At 35.2% G+C, this 23,963-nt stretch overlaps 1 protein-coding gene across 1 annotated transcript; it reads left to right on the forward strand.

The window, feature by feature from the left end:
• The first annotated feature begins 12,707 nt into the window (after positions 1-12,707).
• LOC132613878 (inositol-3-phosphate synthase) lies at positions 12,708-16,809 on the forward strand. Its single transcript, XM_060328165.1, has 10 exons — positions 12,708-13,021; positions 13,172-13,240; positions 13,353-13,488; positions 14,329-14,576; positions 14,820-15,046; positions 15,134-15,249; positions 15,375-15,551; positions 15,643-15,831; positions 15,936-15,998; positions 16,372-16,809. Exons 1-10 carry the CDS (start codon positions 12,834-12,836, stop codon positions 16,489-16,491), a joined length of 1,533 nt encoding a protein of 510 aa, XP_060184148.1. The 5' UTR covers positions 12,708-12,833; the 3' UTR covers positions 16,492-16,809.
• The last annotated feature ends 7,154 nt before the right edge of the window (positions 16,810-23,963 follow it).

Here is a 23,963-nt window from a genome sequence, read left to right on the forward strand (position 1 = left end):
TTTCATGCTACTGCTGCGTTGATATATGCGTGATATACAAGGTATGTATAATATATACATACATGTATGCTTTGGTATATATATAGTATGGTATATTTTGTATATCGTTAAGTTATTTTGACTTAGGAATGTTGTTATATCTGGGCTTGTTCTCTTTGTTTGCGCTTTTAATATTGATTCAGGCCTTTCCTCTCTATGTTTGGGCTTGGGCTTGGGCTTGGGCTTTTGATTGCCTCTGTTGTAATTGCATTTGGGCTTCCTCTTTCATTCCGGATTATTCTGCTAAGTATGGTATACCAATTCGATATATGTATATAAATTATTTTGACTTAGGAATGTTGTATGACGCTCTCTTATTAAAATTCTTTGAACTTTATGCTAATCTTTATCTTCTTTTTTTTGCATGTACACCTTGGAGTACACATGGAGTCTTCATAAAAGACTCTCGTTGCCACAAGAAGTCTCATTTTGAGACTCGATACTGCCGCTAGATTCAGAACCCTCATCTACTCTACATTTGATTCACTCCCCTCTTGAAAACATCCGGGCAGAATTAAAAGAGGGGAGCAGAAAGGCGTTCAGTTGCATTTTTTAGCTCGTACTAGGATCAGTTAACTGCTCTGTTTTCTTACGTGTGTTTGGTTTAAGATTGTTGACCTTAGAACACCTAATTTAGAGGGGTAGTTGATTAACAATCAGTAGTTAGCCTTTTTCCTTATTTTAGAGTTCTTTATAATGCCCATTACATTTTTTTATTGTTAAGGAATCAAATCTATATTTGCGGTTTTTTTATCACTGGTGGCTTTATAAAGATGGAAACGTAGCTTACTGTTTGACCTATTGCAAACTGATTTTCAGAAGTTAAACATATTTCTTTAAATTAAGAGAATTGAATTTTCTTTGTGATCTAGTTTAAAAATGTGAACTGGAAAATGTTGCCTGAAGCACTTTCTCACAAACAACTTTTTAAGTCTGATAGAGTGGTGCAATTTTTTAATTAAGTGTCAATTTCAAAATAGTCGGATGAAGTGCTCCCCTTTTAGAAAGTATATCACCGATTCAAGATTTAACCTGTTAAGTATTCTTAAATTAATGAATAAGAGTTCAGATTTTCACTAACTTACAACCCTCTTGTTTTTGATCTATTAGACCTATTAGTTTCTTATAAATTTTTTAAATAATTTGCTTTCAACGAAAGTAATTATTTTTCTTAAGACCAATTTCTTTCAAGTTTAAGTTCAAAAGTTGCAAGCAAGATTAACATTTTCTGGGATTTCTTATAGATTTTATTGTTAAAGTAAGTATTTTAAATGTTAAGTTTTACGCTTTTTTTTAGCTAATCTGCATCTAGTTATAATAGATAATAATTTTTTTCCTTAAATTGTTTAGTGATAGATTTTAACCCTTTTTAATTAACCTAAGTTTGACCGGTCAACCGTATTTAAGCGGATCTTAAAAGATGTCTTACCCCTTCCCTTTAGGATAACTAAGAACCCTTACCTAGAATCATTAAGTTAAGTAGACTATTAACCGGAGTTAACTTTTAGCACTTACTTAGTTAAAATAGGTGTCCTAATTCACCGTTAAAATAATTAGGTGGAGACTCCTAAAATTAAATAATTAGGAATCACCAATATGTCATACTCCACTTTGACCTGATTAAAATGGGGTATAATACTCACGTTTCTACCTTCATTAGCGTTATACTATCATTAGAAAATCGATAGCTTAGCATACATGACTAAAGCTAGAGAAAATTGGACAGCACCTCCTTTATTTATTCGACTTCCTCCATATCATATATCAACTCCCAAACATCAATAATAACATTCACAATATCATAACAATACCCTTTATTCACATACATTATCCTTACTTCTCAATTCACTTCCAATCATCCATATCCATGGTCATAGCACACGATTACATTCATTCATATACAATGTCTATCCCATGTTCTTAACATCATTTATAACATAACCATAATCACAACACATCAAGAATCATGACTCAATCCAAGCTATTACTAAAAAATGACACTATTCCCACATTCATGACCCATTTTCTATATCCTTCTACAATCCAAGTGTTCTAACTTCTCAATACCTTAAACAACATGGAAATACCATAAAACATACCTTAGATGGTGTAGGAATGAACCTTGGGTGGAAACCCTTCACTTGAGAAAAACCCTAGTTTCACCTTCACTTGGATTCCTTGTCTTGGATGAACTTTAATAGGTTTTTTACACTTGATTCTCTTGGTTTGATGAAGTTGTTCACTAATATCCCTTGAATTCTTGTGGGAGGAGTGTAGAGAAATGTTCTAGAGAGAAGGGGAGTGAAGGGGAAATGAAATGAAATGAAATAAACTTGGACCCCTTATTAATAATACAAAATCTATCCCGCTTGGATTTCACGGACCAACATACGGTCCGTATAAATTATATTGACCGTATGTTTGGTCGTACTTTTGGTCCAGTGAAGGGTGCTAATCTGGGTTGATTATACGGCCAAACATACGGCCAGTATAATTTATACGGCCAGTATGTTGGGCCGTATAATGCCCAGTCCTTCCTAACTCATTCTCATCGACTCGTTTGATCTCCAATCCTTATGGAACCTTCTTGACACTTGTTTATCACCTCATTAACGATCTAAGAGACGTTATAACTCTTCTCGAAAGCATCATTAAATCATCATTAACTTGTTACTCGTAAATCCTTTTCGATACATATCGTATGCCTTGCCTTCTCTTGGCAAACTTTCTCCCCCTACCTCGAATGTCTTTGAAATCTTAATTAGGGTCATCAAATGTCATTCCTTACTTATTGAAATACCATATACTTCGTGCTCTTCGTTAGTCTATTCACTGTGCATCAACGAAAATTTTTCCAATGTGTAACATATTACACCTGAGGACCTCGAACTCATCGCATGCTGTCCAGACCTATCAAAAAAACAGGTATACTTGGGCTCGGGGCTTGGAGTAGGAATCCCGAGGGAAATTGCTTACGTTTTTAACACATAACATGAATAGCTTCACTTAGTCATGCTCAGATGTTGCAGGCTTCACTTCAGAGGCGATCATCCATAAGCTAAGCACGAACCCTGATTGCCATCCAATCAAATAGAAAAGGCACCCGATGTCGGGAGAACGCAGTTAATTTGCTAAAGAAGAAGTAGCCCGGCTCATTCAGCGTGGAGCGGTGAGGGAGGTAAAATATCTGAATTAGTTGGCTAATGTCGTGGTATTCCCTAAAAAGCATGATGACTTTCGAATGTATTTAGATTTAAAAGATTTAAATAAAGCATGCCTGAGGAGTTCGTACCCTATACCCCGTCTAGATCAGGTGATTGACTCGGTGGCTGGGCACGAATAACTCAGCTTCTTGGATGTATTTTCAGGGTTCGACCAAATTCGATTGGACCCCGCAGACCAGGAAAAGACTTCGTTCATCACGGAGCAGGGGACCTATTACTATAATGTCAAAACTTACGGCTTGAAAAGTGCCAGGTCACCTTTCATCGGCTAGCCCATTAGATGTTCTAGCATCAAATAGGCTGGAGCATTGAAGTTTATTTGGATGATATAATTGTTAAATCCCTGGGAACAGAGGAGCACATAAGGCATTTGCAGGAAGCATTCGATATTCTTCATGCCTATAACCTGAAGTTAAACCCAGAAAAATGTGTCTTCGGGGTCGGCTCTGACAAGTTCTTTGGATTCATCGTGTCCAACAAGGGTGTAGGATTAACCCGCATCACATTTGGGCCATCGAATAAATACCGGACGTCCTTGATAATGCTAGAAAGGTGAAACAGCTAGTTGGGAGAGTGGCCTCGCTAGGCAGATTCATATTACGATCATCCGAGCATTGCCAGAAATTCTTCAGCGTGCTAGAAAAGAAAAAGGACTTCAAGTGGACTTCAGAATGCCAACAGACTTTGAGAGATTTGAAGAAATACTTGTCAAATCCACCCCTGCTAGTAATATCGGAGAAAGGAGAACCCCTGCTGGTCTATTTGGCTGTTTCAGAAGCCACAATAAGTGTTGTGCTCGTTCGCGAAGAAAAAGGTACGCAACCCCCTGTCCATTAAATTAACAAAACCTTATCAAGGGCCGAGTTGTGTTACCCGCACCTCAAGAAACTGCCACTAGCTTTAGTGGTTCAGGGTTCGACCAAATTCAGTTGAGCCACAGTCACGTCACATCACTCGAACGCTAGGGTTAGAAAAGTCTTGTTTTGGCTTATATAAGGGAACTGAGTTAAAAGAAAGGCATCTTCTCCTGTTTTCCCATACACATTCTAGTAAACATCAATTTGTTCTTAAGAAAATGGGATATAAACACATAATCATTACCTTATTTATTTGTCTTGATCATACTATATTACTTCGATTATTCAATAAACTATATCACGATCTAAACATCTCCGGATCAGACTCATAAAGGGGGTTCTCGGGATTAGATACGTCTCACTTGTCTTCAAACCCTTAGAAAACAAATCTCTAACTGATTATTTGGTTGAATCCGATTTCAACGGAAAACAGTCATTTGTAGTTAGGTCATGTGCGGCTAAGATCATTTTCTTCTCTTAAACAATTCCAACTTGTTTCGAGCACCTCTCTCCCTTCTAACATCCACATTACCTTCCAAACATAATATAAAGGTATTTTACATCTTCACAACTTTTTGAATACTCTTTTACCCAATTTAAAGCGTGGACGTAGTGCTTAGTGAAAATTTTCCAGGCATCACAATCAAATGAAAAATAAAAAAAAATCCTTTCTCCTTACTTTTCACTCTCTATTGACAGACACAAGCATGTAGAATAAAAGAAGCACATGACCAGGGGCGAATGTATATGGTAGTGTGGGAGTGCCACACCACCCGGACACCTCGGTTGAAATTATGTGTACGTATGTATATGCATGAGAAAAAGGGATAAAACTCTGTTGTGCCACCCGGAATCACAAAGGAGTCTGTGGTGCCAGTGGTTTGTAGCTAGGTTTCCCTCCCCAAGGACCCCAGTTCGGGCCCAACTTGCTACACTTTTTAATTATAGAGGCATTAAATAGTTTTCTTCTTCCAAAGAATCCTTTCTCTTATCCCAAATCTTCTCCTCTCTTTTCATCAAAATTTTAATAATTTTTCCCCGCTACTCCAGCTTCTCTTCCATTGTTGTTTCTTATCTTTAATTTTACATGTTATTTTATTTTATTTAAATGATTTAACAAAATGCCAAAGAAAATGGTACGTTGAGTCTTGGTTCGCGCCGATTTAAAAGAAATTTCATTTATTTTATATTAGAAATTATGCTTGTAAGCTTGAGTTGATGTACATATCTGAGCGTGATTTGTTCTTTATAATATTTTTCTATGTAAACCGAAAAGGCAAATAACGGGAACCGCAATCCAAAGTTGATCAAACCGATCAAATGCTTATTTTATTTGGACCATGTCAGTTGCAATATGTCTACATTTACAGCAGAGTGATACCCGGAACCTCCAAATTCTAGATCCGCCTCTGCATATAACATAAAATGATCCAAAAACGAAAGAGCAAAAGTGGCACCATTAAATTGCAGAATTTTAATTAAAAAATTGTACTAATTTTCATCAATTTCGCACTAGCTGCAAAGGATTTGTAGTGCTTTTGACGTGTCAATTATTAGTAATTATTTTTATTTTTGTAATAATTGATTAAGTATATTAATAATATTCAATTATTTGAAATGTGCACTTTTAATCTTTTTGCCCCTAAATATACATATGTGTGCTTGTATTATTTAATTTGTATGTATATACTTGACGTAATATATTTCTAAAATGTCCAAGTATAGCATATTTTTCATGTAATGGAATTAAGGGTACACATGTTAATTAGTTTAAAATTAAATATATTGAATTATATATCACAATGACTAAAATCGAATTTACTACTAATAACGGACGGATCAAAAGTGCTAATATTAACAAGTTAAGTAGGTGTTTGGCCATAGAAATCAAAAACTTTTTCATTTTTTTTTTGGATCGAATTTACTACTAATAATGGACGGATCAAAAGTGCTAATATTAACAAGTTAAGTAGGTGTTTGGCCATAGAAATAAAAAAGAAATTCATTTTTTTTGGAATTTTGGAGTTGGAGTTGTATTTGGCCATATTTTTTGCAAATGGTATTTTGTTGTTGAAATGTATTTTTTTAACAAGGTTTGGTTGTGAAAAAAGCAAAAAAAATGAAAAGTGAGATTTTAGTTATTTTTCAAATTCCAAATACAACTTGAATTTTTCATGGCCATACATTAATTTTTGAAAAAAGGGAAAAATATTTCTGGAAAAAAGTGAATTCTTATGACCAAACGGGTCTTAAGGACAGTTGATTGAACACAAAAGGGAACTTCCCCCACAAATTCAAAAGAAGGGAAAACCGATTTCTCTTATATCTGTTTTATTTTCGTCCTTTTCTCAAAAGTTAAATAGTGATTTATGTCCCGCATCAATTTCACTAACCCTCCATCTCCATGCATGACCTTTTCTAAAATGAGAGTCAATAATTCAATTTAATTAAGAAACAAAAATTAAAAGAAGAAACAACAAAAAATTAAAAGAAGAAACATCAAACATACAACATAGTGTGGAGACACCTAGAACTTTCTATCTAGGTTCTTCTTTGAACAAAAGGTAAGGAGGGGTAGCACAAGTGTTCATGCTTGCACCTCACATATAATATTAAGTCTTCCTCGTTTATACCAAAAAATGCGTCAAGCTAGCATGTGACATCTCTAGTATATAATATCTTTTTGCAACACTATTTTGATCACAATGGCCTAAATAGAGTAAATTCATATAGCTATTTAAGTTAAATTTAATAATTTATGCTTACTTAATGTCATTTCTATCTTTTCTTCTCGAAATTTATCTTAATTTAAAATTATAAAATAGAGGTTATGGTGGTTTTTACATAAGTATTGCCAAACTTTAATCAAATTGATGTGACAATTTAGCAACTTTATAATAATATACACACACCAACATGTTAGGAGTTGTTTCTTTTAAGTTTTAACCACAACAAAAAAGATGGAACCCGTGCGGTCGAGAAGAAAATAACAAAAATGGAATTTCACACCTATTGAATCTGATTAGTTCGTTGACCTTGTATGGCTAAAGCAACGACGAAGGCTTAATATGGATCTAAGTGCGGAAATAATAAGATTAACAAGTAATCAACGAACTAGATAGAGTCAGAAAGATGAAATTACAAATAGAATGGATGGAGAATATTAGACTTTAGTAGAAAAGATAGAATTGTCTAACCATTAAACTAACATTAAATATTCATGAGGGATGAGCTCATAATACTTTGCTAGATTATTTATAAATGCTTTTGAAATAATATATTTTTGCTTGCTTGCCAAATATACTGTTAGAAAATAAATAAGACACTCACTTATTTTTCAAAAAACATATTTTCTTTCGTACCTAACACATCCTTAGTGTTAACTAGTTAGGGCCTGTTTGGACATACAATTTTTCTTTTTCTTTTTATTAGATACATTTTTTATTATGCATCACGTAGGGCAAAAAAAAAAAAAAATCAAGTTTGAAAAATTAATCTGAACTAGTTTTTCAAGTAAAAAGTTTTCCCTCACAAAATTTTACTAGTAATAATTTTTAAAATAAAATATATGTGCAAATACGATTTCAACTTTTAAATATTTTGTAAACTTAATTTTGAATATTATTTTTATCTAAATACCTACTACTTATATACCTCAATAATTTTTGCTTTCTAAAACTTAGTAGGCGTTTGGCCATAAGAATTATTCATTTTATTCCGGAGTTTTTTTTTTCTTTTTTTTACTTTTCAGCGTTTGGCCTTAAGAATTCCGAATACAACTTGAAGTTGTATTCCGGAATTCCAAAAACTCCAAAACTTGTTTTTAAAAAAATTCACTTTTTTCACTTTTTTACAACTACATTTCACCAAAAATTATAATTTCAAAAACTATGACTAAACACAACCTCAACTCCAACTCCAAAGTTTCAAAAAAAGTGATTTTTTTTTTTATTTCTATAGACAAACGGGGCGATAATATCCCTCACATTCTGGGACATTCGATTTAACACAAAAGGGAACTCCCTGCACAAATTCAAAAAGAAGGGAAAACCCATTTTCCTTTTTATCTTTTTTATTTCGTCTTTTAGCGGTGGTTTTGTCCCGATGAAACTATTACACTCCCTAAGACCGGGAAGCATTACCACGCTCCAACCATTAATGTGCCATGTGGCGTTGTTAACCCCTAATACGAGAGCTTGTCTTCCACTCACTGTTACGATCGCGTAAGCTCTCACGCCTTTCTATTTCAGTGATTCACCTGTCACCGTCACCGCTCGCTGCTTCTAGCATCATCTCGTCTGGCTACCTTTTTTTTTCCCCCCTTTTTTAAAACCCATTTAAAAACAAGCTTTTTTGGGTACAGTAAGAGATTCACTTAAGTCATGTAGTAGCAGTATTAAGTTAAAGTTATACTCCCTCGTATCAAAAAAGTCTCCACTTTGACTATTTACATATTTTTTAAGAAAATATTAATTTTTAAATAAAATAGTTAATTTGATTAAATTATTCATTAAATACTTATTGAGATTTAATCACATAATACTTAATAGGGGTAAATCTGGAAAGATAAGGCTAATTCTTTTTTGATTTAATAAGTAGACACTCTTTTTGATAAAAAAAAAAAAAAGATTAAGTGACTTTTTTTAATCCGGAAAGAGTATTATTCTTATATAACCAATTCATGTTAGAACTCCTTCCCTCCATTTTTACTTGTCTCTATACTATAAATAGATGTTCATTTGCTTGTGCAGTTTTAAAAAGTAAGACATAATTTAACATTTAGTTCCTAATTTATTGTTATCATTTACTATGATTACTTGTCAATGCATTTCCCAAAACATTGCAAAGGGTAATATAGCAAGATTGACATTCTATTTTTAGTTCCTAAATCGGCATGCTAAATCAATATGGGACAAGTAAAAAATGGATGGAGAAAGTAATTTATATCAAGTAGGCTGCTTATCAATCAGTACGGTTCGATTTTATATGTTGTTAGATTGATTTATTTTTCTAAGCAAAATAAATTGTCTTCGACTTTCACGCGACAACAAACATTAACTAATTCAAAACCACAATCTTTTACATCAGTTTGGACTGAACTCCTTCTCAGTTTAGTTAAGGCTATATGATAATCTAATGCTGCTAAATGAAGTACATAATAAGGTGCATTTCAGTTGTGTTTAAAGATAACGATACAACTATTCATTGGGTAATTTTATTTTAAAAAGTGATTTTCTTAAAAGTCCTTTTTAAAAAAAAACATTTTTGAGCAGCAATTAGTATTTGACCAAACTTTTAAAAACAGTTTCTAAGTGTATTTTTTTTTCAAAAGTACTTTTCAAAAATGTGTTTTTGGACACAAGCTATTTTTTTTAGTTTCTGAAAAACTGTTTCTGCTACTCCCTAGAAGTACTTATTTTCTTCCAAAAGCTTGGTCAAATATACCCATGTACTATCAGAAAAGAGTTAAACATACCCCTCGTTATACTTTTGATCCAAATATACCCTTTCTGTTATATTTTGGGTTCAACTATACCCATCTGTTATACTTTGGATACAAATATACCCCTCCTCCATTAAAATTATTCATGGTGAACATAAGATATGACGTGACACTGACCATTCGGTGAGGTGGACATCACGTGGCATGCCACCTCACCAGCCAACCCATTTACCCCTCTCTTTCCCCTTCTTCTTCCACCACTACCATCTCTTCTCCTCCGTAACCTTTGCCACCATTTTACCAAAAAAAAAAACTCCTTATTTTAGTTTCAACTTAGGGGACCTTATTTTTCAACTGTTTAACACAAGTTTTAACCACTACACTTGCAAATCTTTTATAACCGTTTTCCAATGGGAGATTAATAATGAGCCAGTAAGGTATAGAATTCTAGACCACAATTTTATGATGCCCCATTGATAATGCATATGTTATTTGGGCAAATAGCACTGGAATTCTTCCTTATACTTCTATTGTTTCTTTTATTTTTATTTTATTTGGAAGGTGAATTTGAAGTTTTGGATTATCCTTTTCTATTTCTTTTCTTATCTTTTGTAAGGCTCCCTGTCACCAAAGCAAAATACAAAAACATTGTCAACGGAATTGGCATTTGCAGTTCAAGTGATATGATAAGTTTGCCTCACAAACCCAATGGTGCTAATGGTGGCAAACATGTGGAGGGGAGGAGATGGTAGTGGTGGAAGAAGAAGGGAAAAAGAGGGGTAAATGCATTGGGGTGGTGAGGTGGCATGCCATGTGGCGTCCACCTCAAAGAGTTGTCAGTGTCACGTCATATCTCATGTTCATCATGGACAATTTTAATGGGTAAAGGGTATATTTAGATCCAAAGTATAACAGAGGGGTATATTTGAACCCAATGTATAACAGGAAGAGTATATTTGGACCCAAAGTATAACGAGGTATATATTTAACCCTTTTCTGTTTTTCAAATAAGCACTTATTGAAAAAATAAGCACTTATTGGAAAAATAAACACTTTGGAGAGAAAATAAGCTTGGCCAAACGGGCTATTATAACAAACTCCAATTTATTGTCGTCAAATTAATGAAATTTAGAAGGAAAAAACAAAAAAGGAAAAATAAGGAGCCTTCGAAATCCAAATTTTGGGTCCTTTTATTTGAGTTCATAATAATAATAATAATAATGACTGGCGGGTTTCATTAATGAAAAGAAAAGTGGAGGGAGTGGCGATCCCTAGCTTGAGACTCAAACTCCGGAAGCCGACCTGCCAACGGACATTGTGGGAGAATACTCTTCACCATCATTTGAAAATAATAGGGTTTCTAATTCGAAAGCAAATTTTATATAATCAGGGATAAAAAGATAAATTTGATAAGATCTAAGTGGGTTATCGATTTAGCCATTAAGTAACCTCTCAAAGAGTCGATAGGTCAATAAGAAAAGAGTACAAAATCGTTTGAAGACCGTTAAACTAATTACTCAATACTAATGAATTAATAACATTTTATCGATTGAATTTATGGCTTAAACTGAAATTTGCAGACCCCTAACCAAGTATTTTTTTAAAATAACATAGAATCCAATGAAAAGTTCACAAATCAGTTTCCACATATACAGCCACGTTTAAGCCCAACTCCCATGTCCACCATTTTCGTCGTTCTCACGTTCACTCGTGTCAATCTTACGTGTAGCTTACTGGCCCTCCTACTTCCCTCTTTATCCAATTATCCCCCTTTATTTTTCTTCTTCAAGAAATCATCATGAGAAGGTTTCTTTCCCCTTAATTTTTTTAATTGTTCTGTGGTTTTATTATTGGGATTACATTGATAGCTCAGCTTTTGATATTTATTTTAAAAAATTACGGTGTTTGATAAAGGTTTTAAAGAAAAAGAAATATTTTTGAGTAGTAGCAGAAATTGCTTTTAAAAGCAAAATAGTTTTTCTCAAAAGTAATTTCAGAATCTTGACCAAATAGAAATTTCTGCTACAATATTAATAAATACTTTTTTCAAATTAATTACTCCGTACTCAAGAATTGCTAGTCTTTAAAAGTAATTTTCTAAAATACACTTCTAACAAAAGTATTTTTAAATATACAAATTTTAAAAAATTGACTAAACAAAGTATATAAGTCATCAACTTGACAATAAGGACTAGGGGTGCATATGGTACAGTTTGGTACGGTATTTGAAACTTCCGTATGGTAATTTAGGTTTTCGGTTTCTAAAAATACTATATCATTACCGTACCAAATTAATTCGGTATGACTCGGTATTTTAAAGTTCGGTTTCGGTATTTTACAGTACGGTAAATCGATACCATAATTTTTCCGACTTCGACTTATATATACTCATATCGTGGGAATTATGACTTCTGATACTTAAGAAACGTCTCAATTATTATGTACTAAACACCTTACTCATGTAAAAATATTCAAAAGAAAGTACAAGCAATCCCTTCGTAAATCAATTACACAAAAAAGACATTTAAATCAAGATAGAGTAGTCAAAGTTTCAACGTTTAAACAATTAGTTTTTTAATAATACTAGTTTATATATTTGTTAGTATTATAATACTAAGATATATGAATTGCATATGTAATTATATACTTCGGTATGGTATTCGATATTTCGGTATTTTCTTTATGAATATCAAATATCGTATAAAAAATCAAAATTTTTAAAAATGAATACCAAATAACGTACCAAATATCATAATCCTGAAATGGCGGTATAAATTCGATTTCGATATGGTAATCGGTATCTACCATACCATGTCAGCTCTTAATAAGGACGAATGAAAATAGAAAGTTTCACCCAAAAAAGGAAATTTTTTAGAAGTTAGAAGAACCTTCTAACGTGATACGAACCACATGGCGCAAGAGGAAAATAGTTGTATTTCTAAATTCGAAACTATTTAAGTCTAATCATATGTTCATTTACTAATTATTCTTTTTTATCAACTTGTTCAAAATTTTGCATGGCTAAGATTCATTATTATACTACTAGCCATACCATGGTATACGAAGTGGGCCCTTCTCCACTGTCAAAGCGCCACGTGTACTTTCGCTCCCCCAAAAATTTCTCTATATAGACATTGCCATGGCTCAGCCAACTGGCAGAGCAAGTGGAAAGCAATATACTTTGAGCGTATTTTTCTCCTTGTTAGTTACAAAAAAAAGCTTTAATTTCCTCTTCTTGTTTTTCTTTCTAAATTTTGTGTTTGTGTGAAAATGTTTATTGAGAACTTTAAGGTTGAGAGCCCAAATGTTAAGTACACAGAAAGTGAGATTCATTCTGTGTATGATTATCAGACAACTGAGTTGGTTCATGAAGAAAAAAATGGGACATATCAATGGACTGTCAAGCCTAAAACTGTCAAATATGAATTCAAGACTGATGTTCATGTTCCCAAATTAGGGTGTGTCTTTTTTTTTTTTTTTTTTTTTTTTTTAATTCTTTATGTCTAATAGTAAAAAGATTGAAAGTTTATTCAAGATTTGGTAAATTAAATAGTGGGTCTTTCTTGTTTTGTAACATTTTTTTTTTGTGTAATTTAATTTCTTGGTAGGGTTATGCTTGTTGGATGGGGTGGAAACAATGGTTCAACCTTGACTGGTGGAGTTATTGCTAACAGAGAGTGAGTTTTCATGCATAATATTTGGATTTGAAGGACTTATGTCTTGGATTTATTAGAAATTGCTTTGATTTTTTTTCTTCCTAAATTATGGGTGTTCTTGAAATTTTGGCAGAGGAATTTCATGGGCCACTAAGGATAAGGTGCAACAAGCCAATTATTTTGGGTCTCTTACACAGGCGTCTACTATTAGAGTTGGATCCTTCAATGGAGAAGAGATCTATGCTCCCTTTAAGAGCCTCCTACCCATGGTAATCTTAATTGTTTTGTTTTTTTTTCTGATTTAGCAATTTCCTTTAGGGGCCGTGTCGCTGGTTAGAGTTATGCAGTTATTACTAAAGTAGACTTTAGTTATTTATGTACTCTCTCTCTGTCACAATTTCCAATTTATGTTATATTTTTTCTATTTTGGTTATTCATAAAAAGAATGATAGATTTTTTTATTTAGAAATAATTTAACTTAATTTTTTTTTTATCCTTAGTGAAATGATTTATAATCATATAAAAATCTCTGTCTTGTTTTAGATCATAAATTTCAAAAGTTTTCCATTCTTTCTCAAACGGAACAGGGGAGCATTAGTTATTTCATCTTATACATACATTTTTATCATGCACTTGTGGGACCTAACACAGTTGAATAATCTTTTCCTTCTTTTATGTCTGGAAAGATCGAAATAAAATGACCAATATATAACATGGATGGGGTTGTTATAATGATGGACAAATGATAGACTTTCTATACACAACAACTCCAATCGTCATCTTTATATATGGTTTACTTGCAAGTTTTACTGGGCTTTATATAGTACCCACTTTTGGGCAACCAATTCCCTCATTACTTATAGATGTATTAGTTATGCGGGATGGTGAACTGGTAAGCAAATATCGTACTTGGTGTGCTGAATTATATCCATTGCAACTAACATGCTACCAAACATGTTACTAGTCCTGCTGGTTAATTCACTTCTTAACCATCAACCAGGCGACCCCTTAATGTTTTTTTAGTGGCACTTTTTGGTGGTGGTTGTTACTTTTATATTCCTTCTATTTGTTGATGATTGACTAGTTTTTTTTAATTGATGATGTAATAGGTCAACCCAGATGACGTGGTGTTTGGAGGATGGGACATCAGCAAAATGAATTTGGCAGATGCCATGGCAAGGGCTAAGGTATTTGACATTGATCTGCAAAAGCAGTTGAGGCCCTACATGGAATCCATGGTCCCACTCCCTGGTATATATGACCCTGATTTCATTGCTGCTAACCAAGGGTCACGTGCCGATAACGTGATCAAAGGAACCAAGAAAGAACAAGTTGATCAAATCATTAAGGATATTAGGTAAAAAGGGTTGTTGTATTGTGTGACAAAGTGGAGCTGATTTCTCAATGGTCACTCGACTAATAGTGACTATCTCTGAAAATCACTTTCTTTATTGAAGGAAACTGAAATCAAGAAGAAGGTGACTTTCTGAGATAATTACTCTTAGTTGAGTGCTTGTGTGAGAAATTAACCCTCACAAAAGTGGTGTATAGTTTTCTTTGTTTTAGAGAGCTAATATGGTGTTGTTTTGGGTAAATTAAGGGAGTTTAAGGAGAAGAACAATGTGGACAAGGTGGTGGTCCTATGGACTGCCAACACTGAAAGATACAGCAATGTGGTTGTTGGCCTTAATGACACTATGGAAAACCTCTTTGCTTCTGTGGATAAAAATGAAGCTGAAGTATCTCCTTCCACCTTGTATGCTATTGCCTGTATTCTTGAAAATGTCCCCTTCATCAATGGAAGCCCACAAAACACTTTTGTCCCTGGTATGTTCCAGTTTCAATTTAAAAGTTCTTGCTTTGGGAAATCAGTTAGTTTTATGTGTTAAATTTACTATTCTGAAAATTTGGTAGGCCTCATTGATTTGGCCATCAAGAGGAACACTTTGATTGGTGGTGATGACTTTAAGAGTGGTCAAACCAAGATGAAGTCAGTGCTAGTTGATTTCCTTGTTGGAGCTGGTATTAAGGTATTGCTTTGAAATGTTGAACCACTTTATACAATAATAACCAAATACAAGTACTATGTAAAATATGTGATTCTTGAAAGAGGAAAGTTGAATAATGGTGAAACTTGTGTTGTTCTATATTACAGCCAACATCAATTGTGAGCTACAACCATTTGGGTAACAATGATGGAATGAATCTGTCTGCCCCTCAAACTTTCCGCTCAAAGGAGATTTCAAAAAGCAATGTTGTTGATGACATGGTTTCTAGCAATGCCATCCTTTATGAGCCTGGAGAGCACCCTGACCATGTTGTTGTGATTAAGGTAATAGTTTCATCGTTTCACTATTAGAAAAATTCTTATAAAGTTGGGACATTGCATAATACTAAATGTGAGATTGGATTTTGGGATTCAGTATGTGCCATATGTTGGAGACAGCAAGAGGGCAATGGATGAGTACACATCAGAGATTTTCATGGGTGGAAAGAGCACCATTGTTTTGCACAATACCTGTGAGGACTCTCTTTTGGCTGCTCCAATTATCTTGGATTTGGTCCTCCTTGCTGAACTCAGTACCCGCATTCAGCTCAAAGCTGAAGGAGAGGTCTGTTTCTTTCTCACTGACTCTTATACATTTACAATTAGTTGCGATTACTTAAAGTGCCATTTGATTTGTTCTAAATTACATGAATTATATCTTGTTTTCAGGGTAAATTTCACTGCTTCCACCCTGTGGCTACCATCCTCAGCTATCTTACCAAGGCTCCTCTGGTAAGTTCACTTGAAGCATCTTCTCATTTTGTTATAATAGCACCGAAAGAAGCAATGTGCCAGGGTGATTTTGGTTCATAAGTTGCATGACTGAATAATTTAGCGGTAGGGAAATACAATGTTGCAACACTGCAATGATATTTTCATTCATGTTTACTCTAATAACCTGAAAATTTGGTGGCCCCCTTGAAATGGTAACGCAGAGCATTTGTTCCTTTCATCCAACTGTAGCTCATTCAAGCAGAGACCTAAAATTATGTAGTACGAGGCATCTTGGCCTCCAGTCGTTACCTCTGTTACATATGACAGCTCTAAGATGAACCTCCTATTTTTTAGTCCTGTTTTTGATGTTTGTGTGGTGAATTGGTGACAGGTACCACCAGGTACACCAGTGGTGAATGCCCTTTCAAAGCAGAGGGCGATGCTCGAGAACATATTGAGGGCTTGTGTTGGACTCGCACCAGAGAACAACATGATCTTGGAATACAAATGAAGATCCACATAACAAGTGAAAGGACTCAAGAAGCTGTGCAGCACAAGAACCATTCTCTTTTATCTTTGTAATCTTTTTCTTTTCATTAGTACTATAATTAGCTAAATGTTAGCAACCCTTCGAGGTATAGCTGTAGTCTAATGGCGGGCCAAGTTGAATGTCATTATAAGTTCCTTGTTGTCTGTGTTTTGGCCCTCCATTTAGAAGGTGTGTCCGTGTTGTTTTAGCTTATTTAGAGCCAGCAACGCCTTTCTCTACTGGAAATACAATGTGTAGTCCTTATAATTTTAATCTAATTTCTCTCTGTTGTTTCTCTTTTCTCTTTTGCTCTTTTTTTTTTCCCCCGCTTTGGAGGTTTTTTCTCCCTTTTCATCTATTACTCATTGCCGCTTATTCTTAATAACATAAAATGATCATAAAACTTACCTTTGATTATGTAGGAATGGTTTTTGAGTGGAGATACTTCACTTGGAGAGAAACCCAACTTCAATTCCAAAGAGAGGCTTGGCTGCTAACAACCTTAATGGGCACCCATATACTTGATTTCCTTTGGTTATTGGTGTTTGATCTTTGATATACCTTGGATTTATGTTGATCTAGTGTGGAGAAGGTTCTAGAGGTGTGGAGAGGGTTTTTGGGAGTATTTAGGGTCTGTTGGTGAAGAAAAATGGGAAAAAACGAAGTGGGCCAAATATATATGTGACTTGGAACTTTTCCACCGACACAAACCTACGGTGGACATACGGTTCTTATGTCATACTTACGGTCCGTATGTCTGACCGTATGTTGGCTAAAATTCTGCACAACTCTCTGATATTGTTTTACGCCTCTCAGGCATGACAGACGGTCCGTATGTTGGGCCGTATCTCTGCCCAGTCAACAAACTTTCACGAAAAGTACTTTCTTCGATTATCTTAGCCTCGGAACCTCTAGGGTACATGCTTAATAATTGTCAAAAGTCTTTCTTTAACCTGATAGGGGTATCATAGCCTCTCCGGACTTTCTTTAGTTTTCTTACAACGTAATTGACGCGAAAATTTTCAAGGTGTAACAATCTGCACACCCTTTCAGGGTTGAATCATGTAGGCTGCACAATGTCTGTCTTAGAAGGAATTTTAAATGTAAAGAGGCTGAAAATTTGCGGTGACCAAGATCACTACATACTTAGTAAGTTGGGCCATTTTGAGTACTGTGACTTCAGTCATTTACATCAACTCAAGAGTCTAGCTGTTGAAGTACTTAAGAAGATAGGATTTTTGTTATCCGAAAATGCACCTATGCGCCTTCCTCCTGCATGTGGCTTTCCACAGAATCTGAAGAAGCTAACTTTGGAAAGAACTTTTTTGCCACGGGAGAAAATGGCGACGACTTTTAGTCAGTTGCCTAAACTTGATGCCCTCAAACTAATAAAATTTGCTTGTCTGGCCACATAGTGGGAAACAATTGAGGATGGGTTTCCTCAATTGAAGTTGTTGCTAATCGATTGGACCGGTCTAGCGCTGTGGAAAACCAGCATTGATCATTTTCCATGTCTCGAACGCTTAGTGTTGAGATGTTGTCACTCATTGCTCTCCATCCCTGAAGACGTTGCATATATAATGACGCTACAACTAATTGAGCTAGAGGTGTGTAGACCTTCTGTAGTGGATTCCGCCAAAGAGATTCAACAAGAAGTCGGAGACAACGTCTTAGATGTTCGTGTCAGAAATACAATATAGAGTTGGTAAGTTAAATATTCCCGTGTTTTTACTAATAACTTTCTTGAAAGAAAACATTATATGACATGAAATCCCTGCTATAGTGTTGTTTAGCTTATAAATACAGTATTCTATGCATTGCATGTTCTCATACATGGGAATAATGAAAAAGAAAACATTATATGACATGAAATACCTTCTATATTGCTGTTTAGCTTATAAATACAGTACTACTCTGCATTGCATGTTCTCATACATGGAAATAATGACAAATTTAACAGCTCTTAATTAAGTCATATGAAGAAAGTTAATGTCAATCTCAGTCATGTGTATTAGCCGATGGGCAAGGTCTAAAATGAACTAGTGATGGAATGGAATTCAGAGCTTATAGAAACACATTTCCTGAATCACTTTGGCTTTAAATATTTAGTGCTTCAGACTATTAAATCTGAAACATGAGTTAGTCCAATACATTTAAAGTAACAAACAGGGCTTGCATAATGAAAGAGTTTCTTAGGGGATACATGGCTCTATAATCCTTACAGATACAGTAAAATTTTCTGTATGAAGCTTTGGTTTTGCAATGAATTCGAGACATGGTCTTTTCGTGTACGCTCAATTAGTTTTTGCAAGTACTAGTTTACTGACCAAACATCATAAAAAGACAAGCCATAATACTAGTTCTAGAATTGGATTTTGGGATTCATAAGTGCCATATGTGAGTGACAGCAGTACCCTCATTCAGCTCAGAGCTTAAGGAGAGATCTACTTTCATTCTCACTTTTTTTTTTTTTTTTTTTTGAAAAAAAAAAATTCCAGGATAAGTTTCCTGCGGTATTGTATATCATTTTATGCAAACACAGAAGAAGGGGAGGGCTAGATCATACCCCTGATATACAAACACAGATTGCAAGGCAATCTAGCAAAAAGGAGAATGTTAAAACTAGTTAGCTATACATTAAACCTATAAGCTCACAAAAATATTAGCTTTGTCATATCTTATCCTCATGCTAGGCATTTGACTCGTCTTAAGTAGTAAGCACCAAAGGCCCCTCTTGGCATCTGTTGAAGGTTATGACTCAATGATGGATTCTCCTTGGATGATGCAAATTTAGCCAGAAAATCAGCAGTTTGGTTATCCTCTCTGTTGCAATGTTTGAAAGTAATCTCCATTTGATCCCCTATATCCATCGTTTCCTCAATGATAGTAAGATTGTTAGAGGTCCTGTTTGTTAACATTTCCACAATCATCAATGCATCAGACTCTATAAAGCTTTGTCTGTATCCATTATTTTTGATCCATTGAGCAGCACATCTGATTGCCATAGCTTCTATCATGTTATGACTAGTACCTTGAACTGGGATTGCAAGGCAAAAATCATGCTTCCAGTCTCATTTCATTCTCACTGACTTTTAACATTTACAATTTATTGCAATGACATTAAAGTTCCAGTTGATATGTTCTCAATTTGCTTGGATAGTAATGTCTTGTTTTCAGGGTAACCCGGTGACTAGCATCGTCAGTTATCTTACCAACGCTCCGCTGGTAAGTTTTCTTGAAGCTTCTTTTCTGTTTGTTAAAATAGCATCATAAGCAGCAACATGCAACCCCCAAGTTTTGGTTTCGTAAGTTGCAAGACTGAATAGGTGATTGTTAGGTCAATATAATAATGTGACACTACAGAATGTTTTCATTCATGTTGACTGTAATAACCAGAAAAATTGGTGGCTCCTTGTAACTTAGAAATGGACAGACACGATTTGTTAGTTTCTCCTAGCTTATGCAGAGACATGGTCACAGCAAACTAAAGAGGACTTCACATGAACCACAAAGGTTGTCATTATTATTACATGGACACATACGTCATGCCAAAATTTATGCTCGGACATCCTAGCCTTCAATCTTTAGCTCTCTTACATATGACATCTTAGAGAAGAAGCTACTGTTTGACATTCTTTTTAAAATGTTGTGTTGTGAATAAGTGAATTCGTAAACAGGTATACTAGTGGTGAGTGCACTGGCGAAGCAGAGGGGAATGCTTGAGAACATATTGAGGGCTTGTGTTGGACGAGCACCAAAGAACACCATGATTCTGGAATACAAATGAAGATTTACATACATGATGGGGATCTCATAAGAAGGGAAAGGACTCAACCTGTTGTGCAACAGAAGAACGATATCGTCATTCCTTTCTTTAATTTTTGTAATCTTTTCTTTCATTGGTACTATAATTAGCTAAATGACAGCACGTACTCCTTCGAGGTATAGCCTGTTTAAGAGGAGAGCCAAGTTGAATGTTAGTATTACAATTTCTTTGTTATTTTGTATGTTAGCTCTCTATTATAACTTTATGCCTTCCTCCTTCAAGTGCTTTCCCACAAAATCTGCAGAAGCTAAGATATTATAGAACCTTTTTGGCATGGAAGGAAATGACAACTGTTCGTAAGTTGCCTATACTTGAAGCCCTCAAACTAAAATGTAAATGCTACTCGATTGGACCTTTGTACAACACATGACCCACAGAAATGCGCACAATCTAAATTTTAAATTGTAGTTTCATTTACACTTAAATGGTGCGAGGACCAAATCTCACCGCCACTCTCCTCTTCAATTCCCTTCCTCTCTCATTCAAGGGCCTATATTCTCGAGGAAGGAAAAAGTAAAAATATAAGTCGTCATGTAATACTCCCGCTTCCTAATTTATTTGACACACATTTATTTTTAGTCAGTCCTAAAAAGAATGACTTATTTCTTTATTTGACAATAATTTAACTTTAAGTTTTACCTTTTATAATCTATAACCACACAAATATTTTTGGCTTGTTTTAGACCACAAGATTAAAAAGTCTTCCTTTATTTTTCAAACTCCATGCCCAGTCAAATTACACCACATAAATTGAGACGGAGGGAGTATTATTGTTAGTTAAGTGATAGAACCTATGAGTTAACCTTTTTGGTGTTTCACCACCTGAAAGTTCACCAAAGCAATCTAAGGGACCTGGTCCCTAAGCTGTTTTCACAGATAATGATGGAGAGTAAATAAAGCAAGATATTTACGTGAAAAACTCCTTGCTCAAGGGATTAAAAACCACGACCTACTCCAATAGGATTTCCAACTTCACTAAATTGAGCAATGTTCAGATTACAACCTATTGCAACCTAGGAATTAAACTCTTAATTCTCTTCCCTTACAATGTCCCTATTGTAAGCAACTCTCGACTACCTCTAGCCAAGCAAACTAATACACCTTGCCTATACCTAGACAAGTGTACCACTCAAAGGTTAAGTAGGTCAACAACCCACAAACACCTTCTTAGAATTCAAACTAATACACCTAGACTAACTCTAGCCTAGTGTACCACTCAAAACTTGTAAAGTTAAACTTCTTACAACCAACCCCATTTACCTACAAATAGCTTCTTAAAAGAGAAGAGTAGGTTTACAATTGGAACAAAGGAACAAAAACTCAACAACCTAAGGACTTGAAGCATCTTCAGTTCAGGGATCTGGTCCTTTGGCTTATTGAAGCTTTGTTCTTAAGAGCACCTTGAGAGGGGTGGTGGCTGCACTTGAGAGAAGTATAATTTTCAGATTTGCAAGTGTTAGCTCAAACTAATCCCAACATGTTGTATATATATGAGACCAAGGTATAGAGCATGTGAGAAACATGTGACCACGGATGGTAACTTTCCAAGGGCTAGTAGTTCCTAGCACACATACAGCTGTGCTGCTGCAGTTCTGCCAAAATAGTGCAGCAGCTTTACCAGCTGTCATGTTTCGTATAATGCTCAGGAGAATTGATCAAGGACCTGGTCCTTGGTGTGTTTATCAAATCATCGAAACCACAATATATCATAACTCATCAATTTCCCCCTTTTTGATGATGACAAACTTGTAATTGATGTTTCTCCTGAGGACGTGGCCATTAACATCAAGTGCGCATCAATTTTATTAGATCCCCATTTCACAGCTGTGCAACATTAGGACTTCCCTCTGAGAATGTGGCCCGTATTCATTTGGGACTTCCCCCTGAGAATGTGGCCCCTTAACATCAAGTGCAGTATAAAATAAATGGAGTATCAATCATCAATTTTTTTGTATGAGTAGCAACATCAATTTGATTGTATCCCATTCCCCCTTTTGGCATCATTAAAAAGAGATATAAAAGATTAGCACAAGCCTGAAGTAGTTCAGAGTCATTAACTCAGACTACTTGGGAAACTCAAAATGATCAGTAACAGAAACAACCAGAACAATATGAAGGAGAGAACATATGCACAAAACAGAGCAATTGTCATTGAAATGTAGCAGTCAATTGAAGCATAAATATACAAAATAAAGTTGCCATAGTGTCATAGTCATCGTTACAGGCCAAAAAGAGATTTTATAGAATTAGGACCAGGGTTAGGCAAGAGGACCCAAAAGGATAAAAGGAGATGGATCATGCGTTTGCAGGTTTGATAGGATTGAGAGCTTTGAGCATCATGTCCAGCCTGGCATCTGCAGCTCTGTGATTTTCCAAGATCTGCTCCTGAAGTCGTCCAACTTTCTGCTGCAGAATTTTATTTTCACCTCTTAACTTAGCAACCTCTGCCGTCTGTATCTCTCTAGGACCAGGTCCTCTAACCTTCAACTTAGCATTTTCTGCTTTTAACAAGGCATTTTCAACCTGCAACCTCTCTATGTCAGCTAACATTTTCTTATTTGCCTCAATGAGACTTGAGATAGTAGATGTGCTTCCTATTCTCTTTTTCTTTTATACAATGCCACATTCCTCTAGTGTGCTCAACAAGAACATCTGTTTCCTTATTCCTTAAACACTTTTGTCAGGAGAAAGCCATAAAGTAGACCATGCTTTCCATCTTTTGTTTTTACGACTTTAATCATATACTAAATCATGATGGAGAGTAGACTGACTAAGTGTCCTTCATCCAAGATCTCCATCCGGAACAGATCCCTCTTAGATGTAATACACCTTTTCTCAGCTCTGGGCAATTCCACCTTATTGACCAACTCAAAAAGAAGCTGAAATTGTGGCTTCATTTGCTTCTTATACAGAGTGTCGGTGGTCACTTGCTCTCCAATCTTGACTATGAAACTTTTGAAGTCATCTGAGGTTTTGATATTTTTGTCATTTTCCATTATTTTCATTCCCTCAGTTGGGACACCTAGAATCTCGCCCAGCCGAGTTTCATCCAGAGTGAAATCGACTCTTCCAACTTTGCACACTAAGGTATGGTTGGCAATGTACTGTAGATTTACAAAGAAATATGCTACCTCTTTCTCATAGGCAAGTGTAGGCCCTTCAAATAAATTGTCCCATTGTTGAGCTTTTAAGATTTCCATCAATTCATTCAATCCCTAATGTCCAATTATTTCAGGATCAAGCACTCTTCCAAGTAGCACCTTTTGTCCTTTCAGATTCTTGATTCTCAACATCTCTTCGTTTTTCTTGAGTCCTCCCTGTAGTGAAGGACCACGTCCTTTCCTGACTTCCACCTTTTTATTTTTGGATGGACCTGTTTCCTCAATTTTAACGTCCTTTCTTTTCTTAGGAGATTTAGATATTTTCTGAGACTTGTGCAATTCAGCAGTGTCTTTCCCACTTTTCAATTTCACCTTCTTTTTCGAGCTTTTTCTTTCCTGGTGAGACTCTTCTTCTTCCTTTCCTTGGTTATCAACCACATTCACCGCCTCTTCTTTGTCTTTTGGCCTCACCACTTTTCTTCTACTCCTTGGACTCTTCTCTTTGTCAGACTTAGAAGTGGAGTCCA

The sequence above is a fragment of the Lycium barbarum genome, chromosome 10 (assembly GCF_019175385.1).
Source record: "Lycium barbarum isolate Lr01 chromosome 10, ASM1917538v2, whole genome shotgun sequence".
Taxonomy (NCBI): domain Eukaryota; kingdom Viridiplantae; phylum Streptophyta; class Magnoliopsida; order Solanales; family Solanaceae; genus Lycium; species Lycium barbarum.

Coding starts and splice junctions, on each gene's coding strand:
- LOC132613878 (XM_060328165.1), top strand. CDS start 12,834: ATGTTTATTGAGAACTTTAAGGTTGAGAGCCCAAATGTTAAGTACACA. Junction 15,047..15,133: donor ACAAAACACTTTTGTCCCTG/GTATGTTCCAGT, acceptor AAAATTTGGTAG/GCCTCATTGATTTGGCCATC. Junction 15,552..15,642: donor ACCATGTTGTTGTGATTAAG/GTAATAGTTTCA, acceptor TTTGGGATTCAG/TATGTGCCATATGTTGGAGA.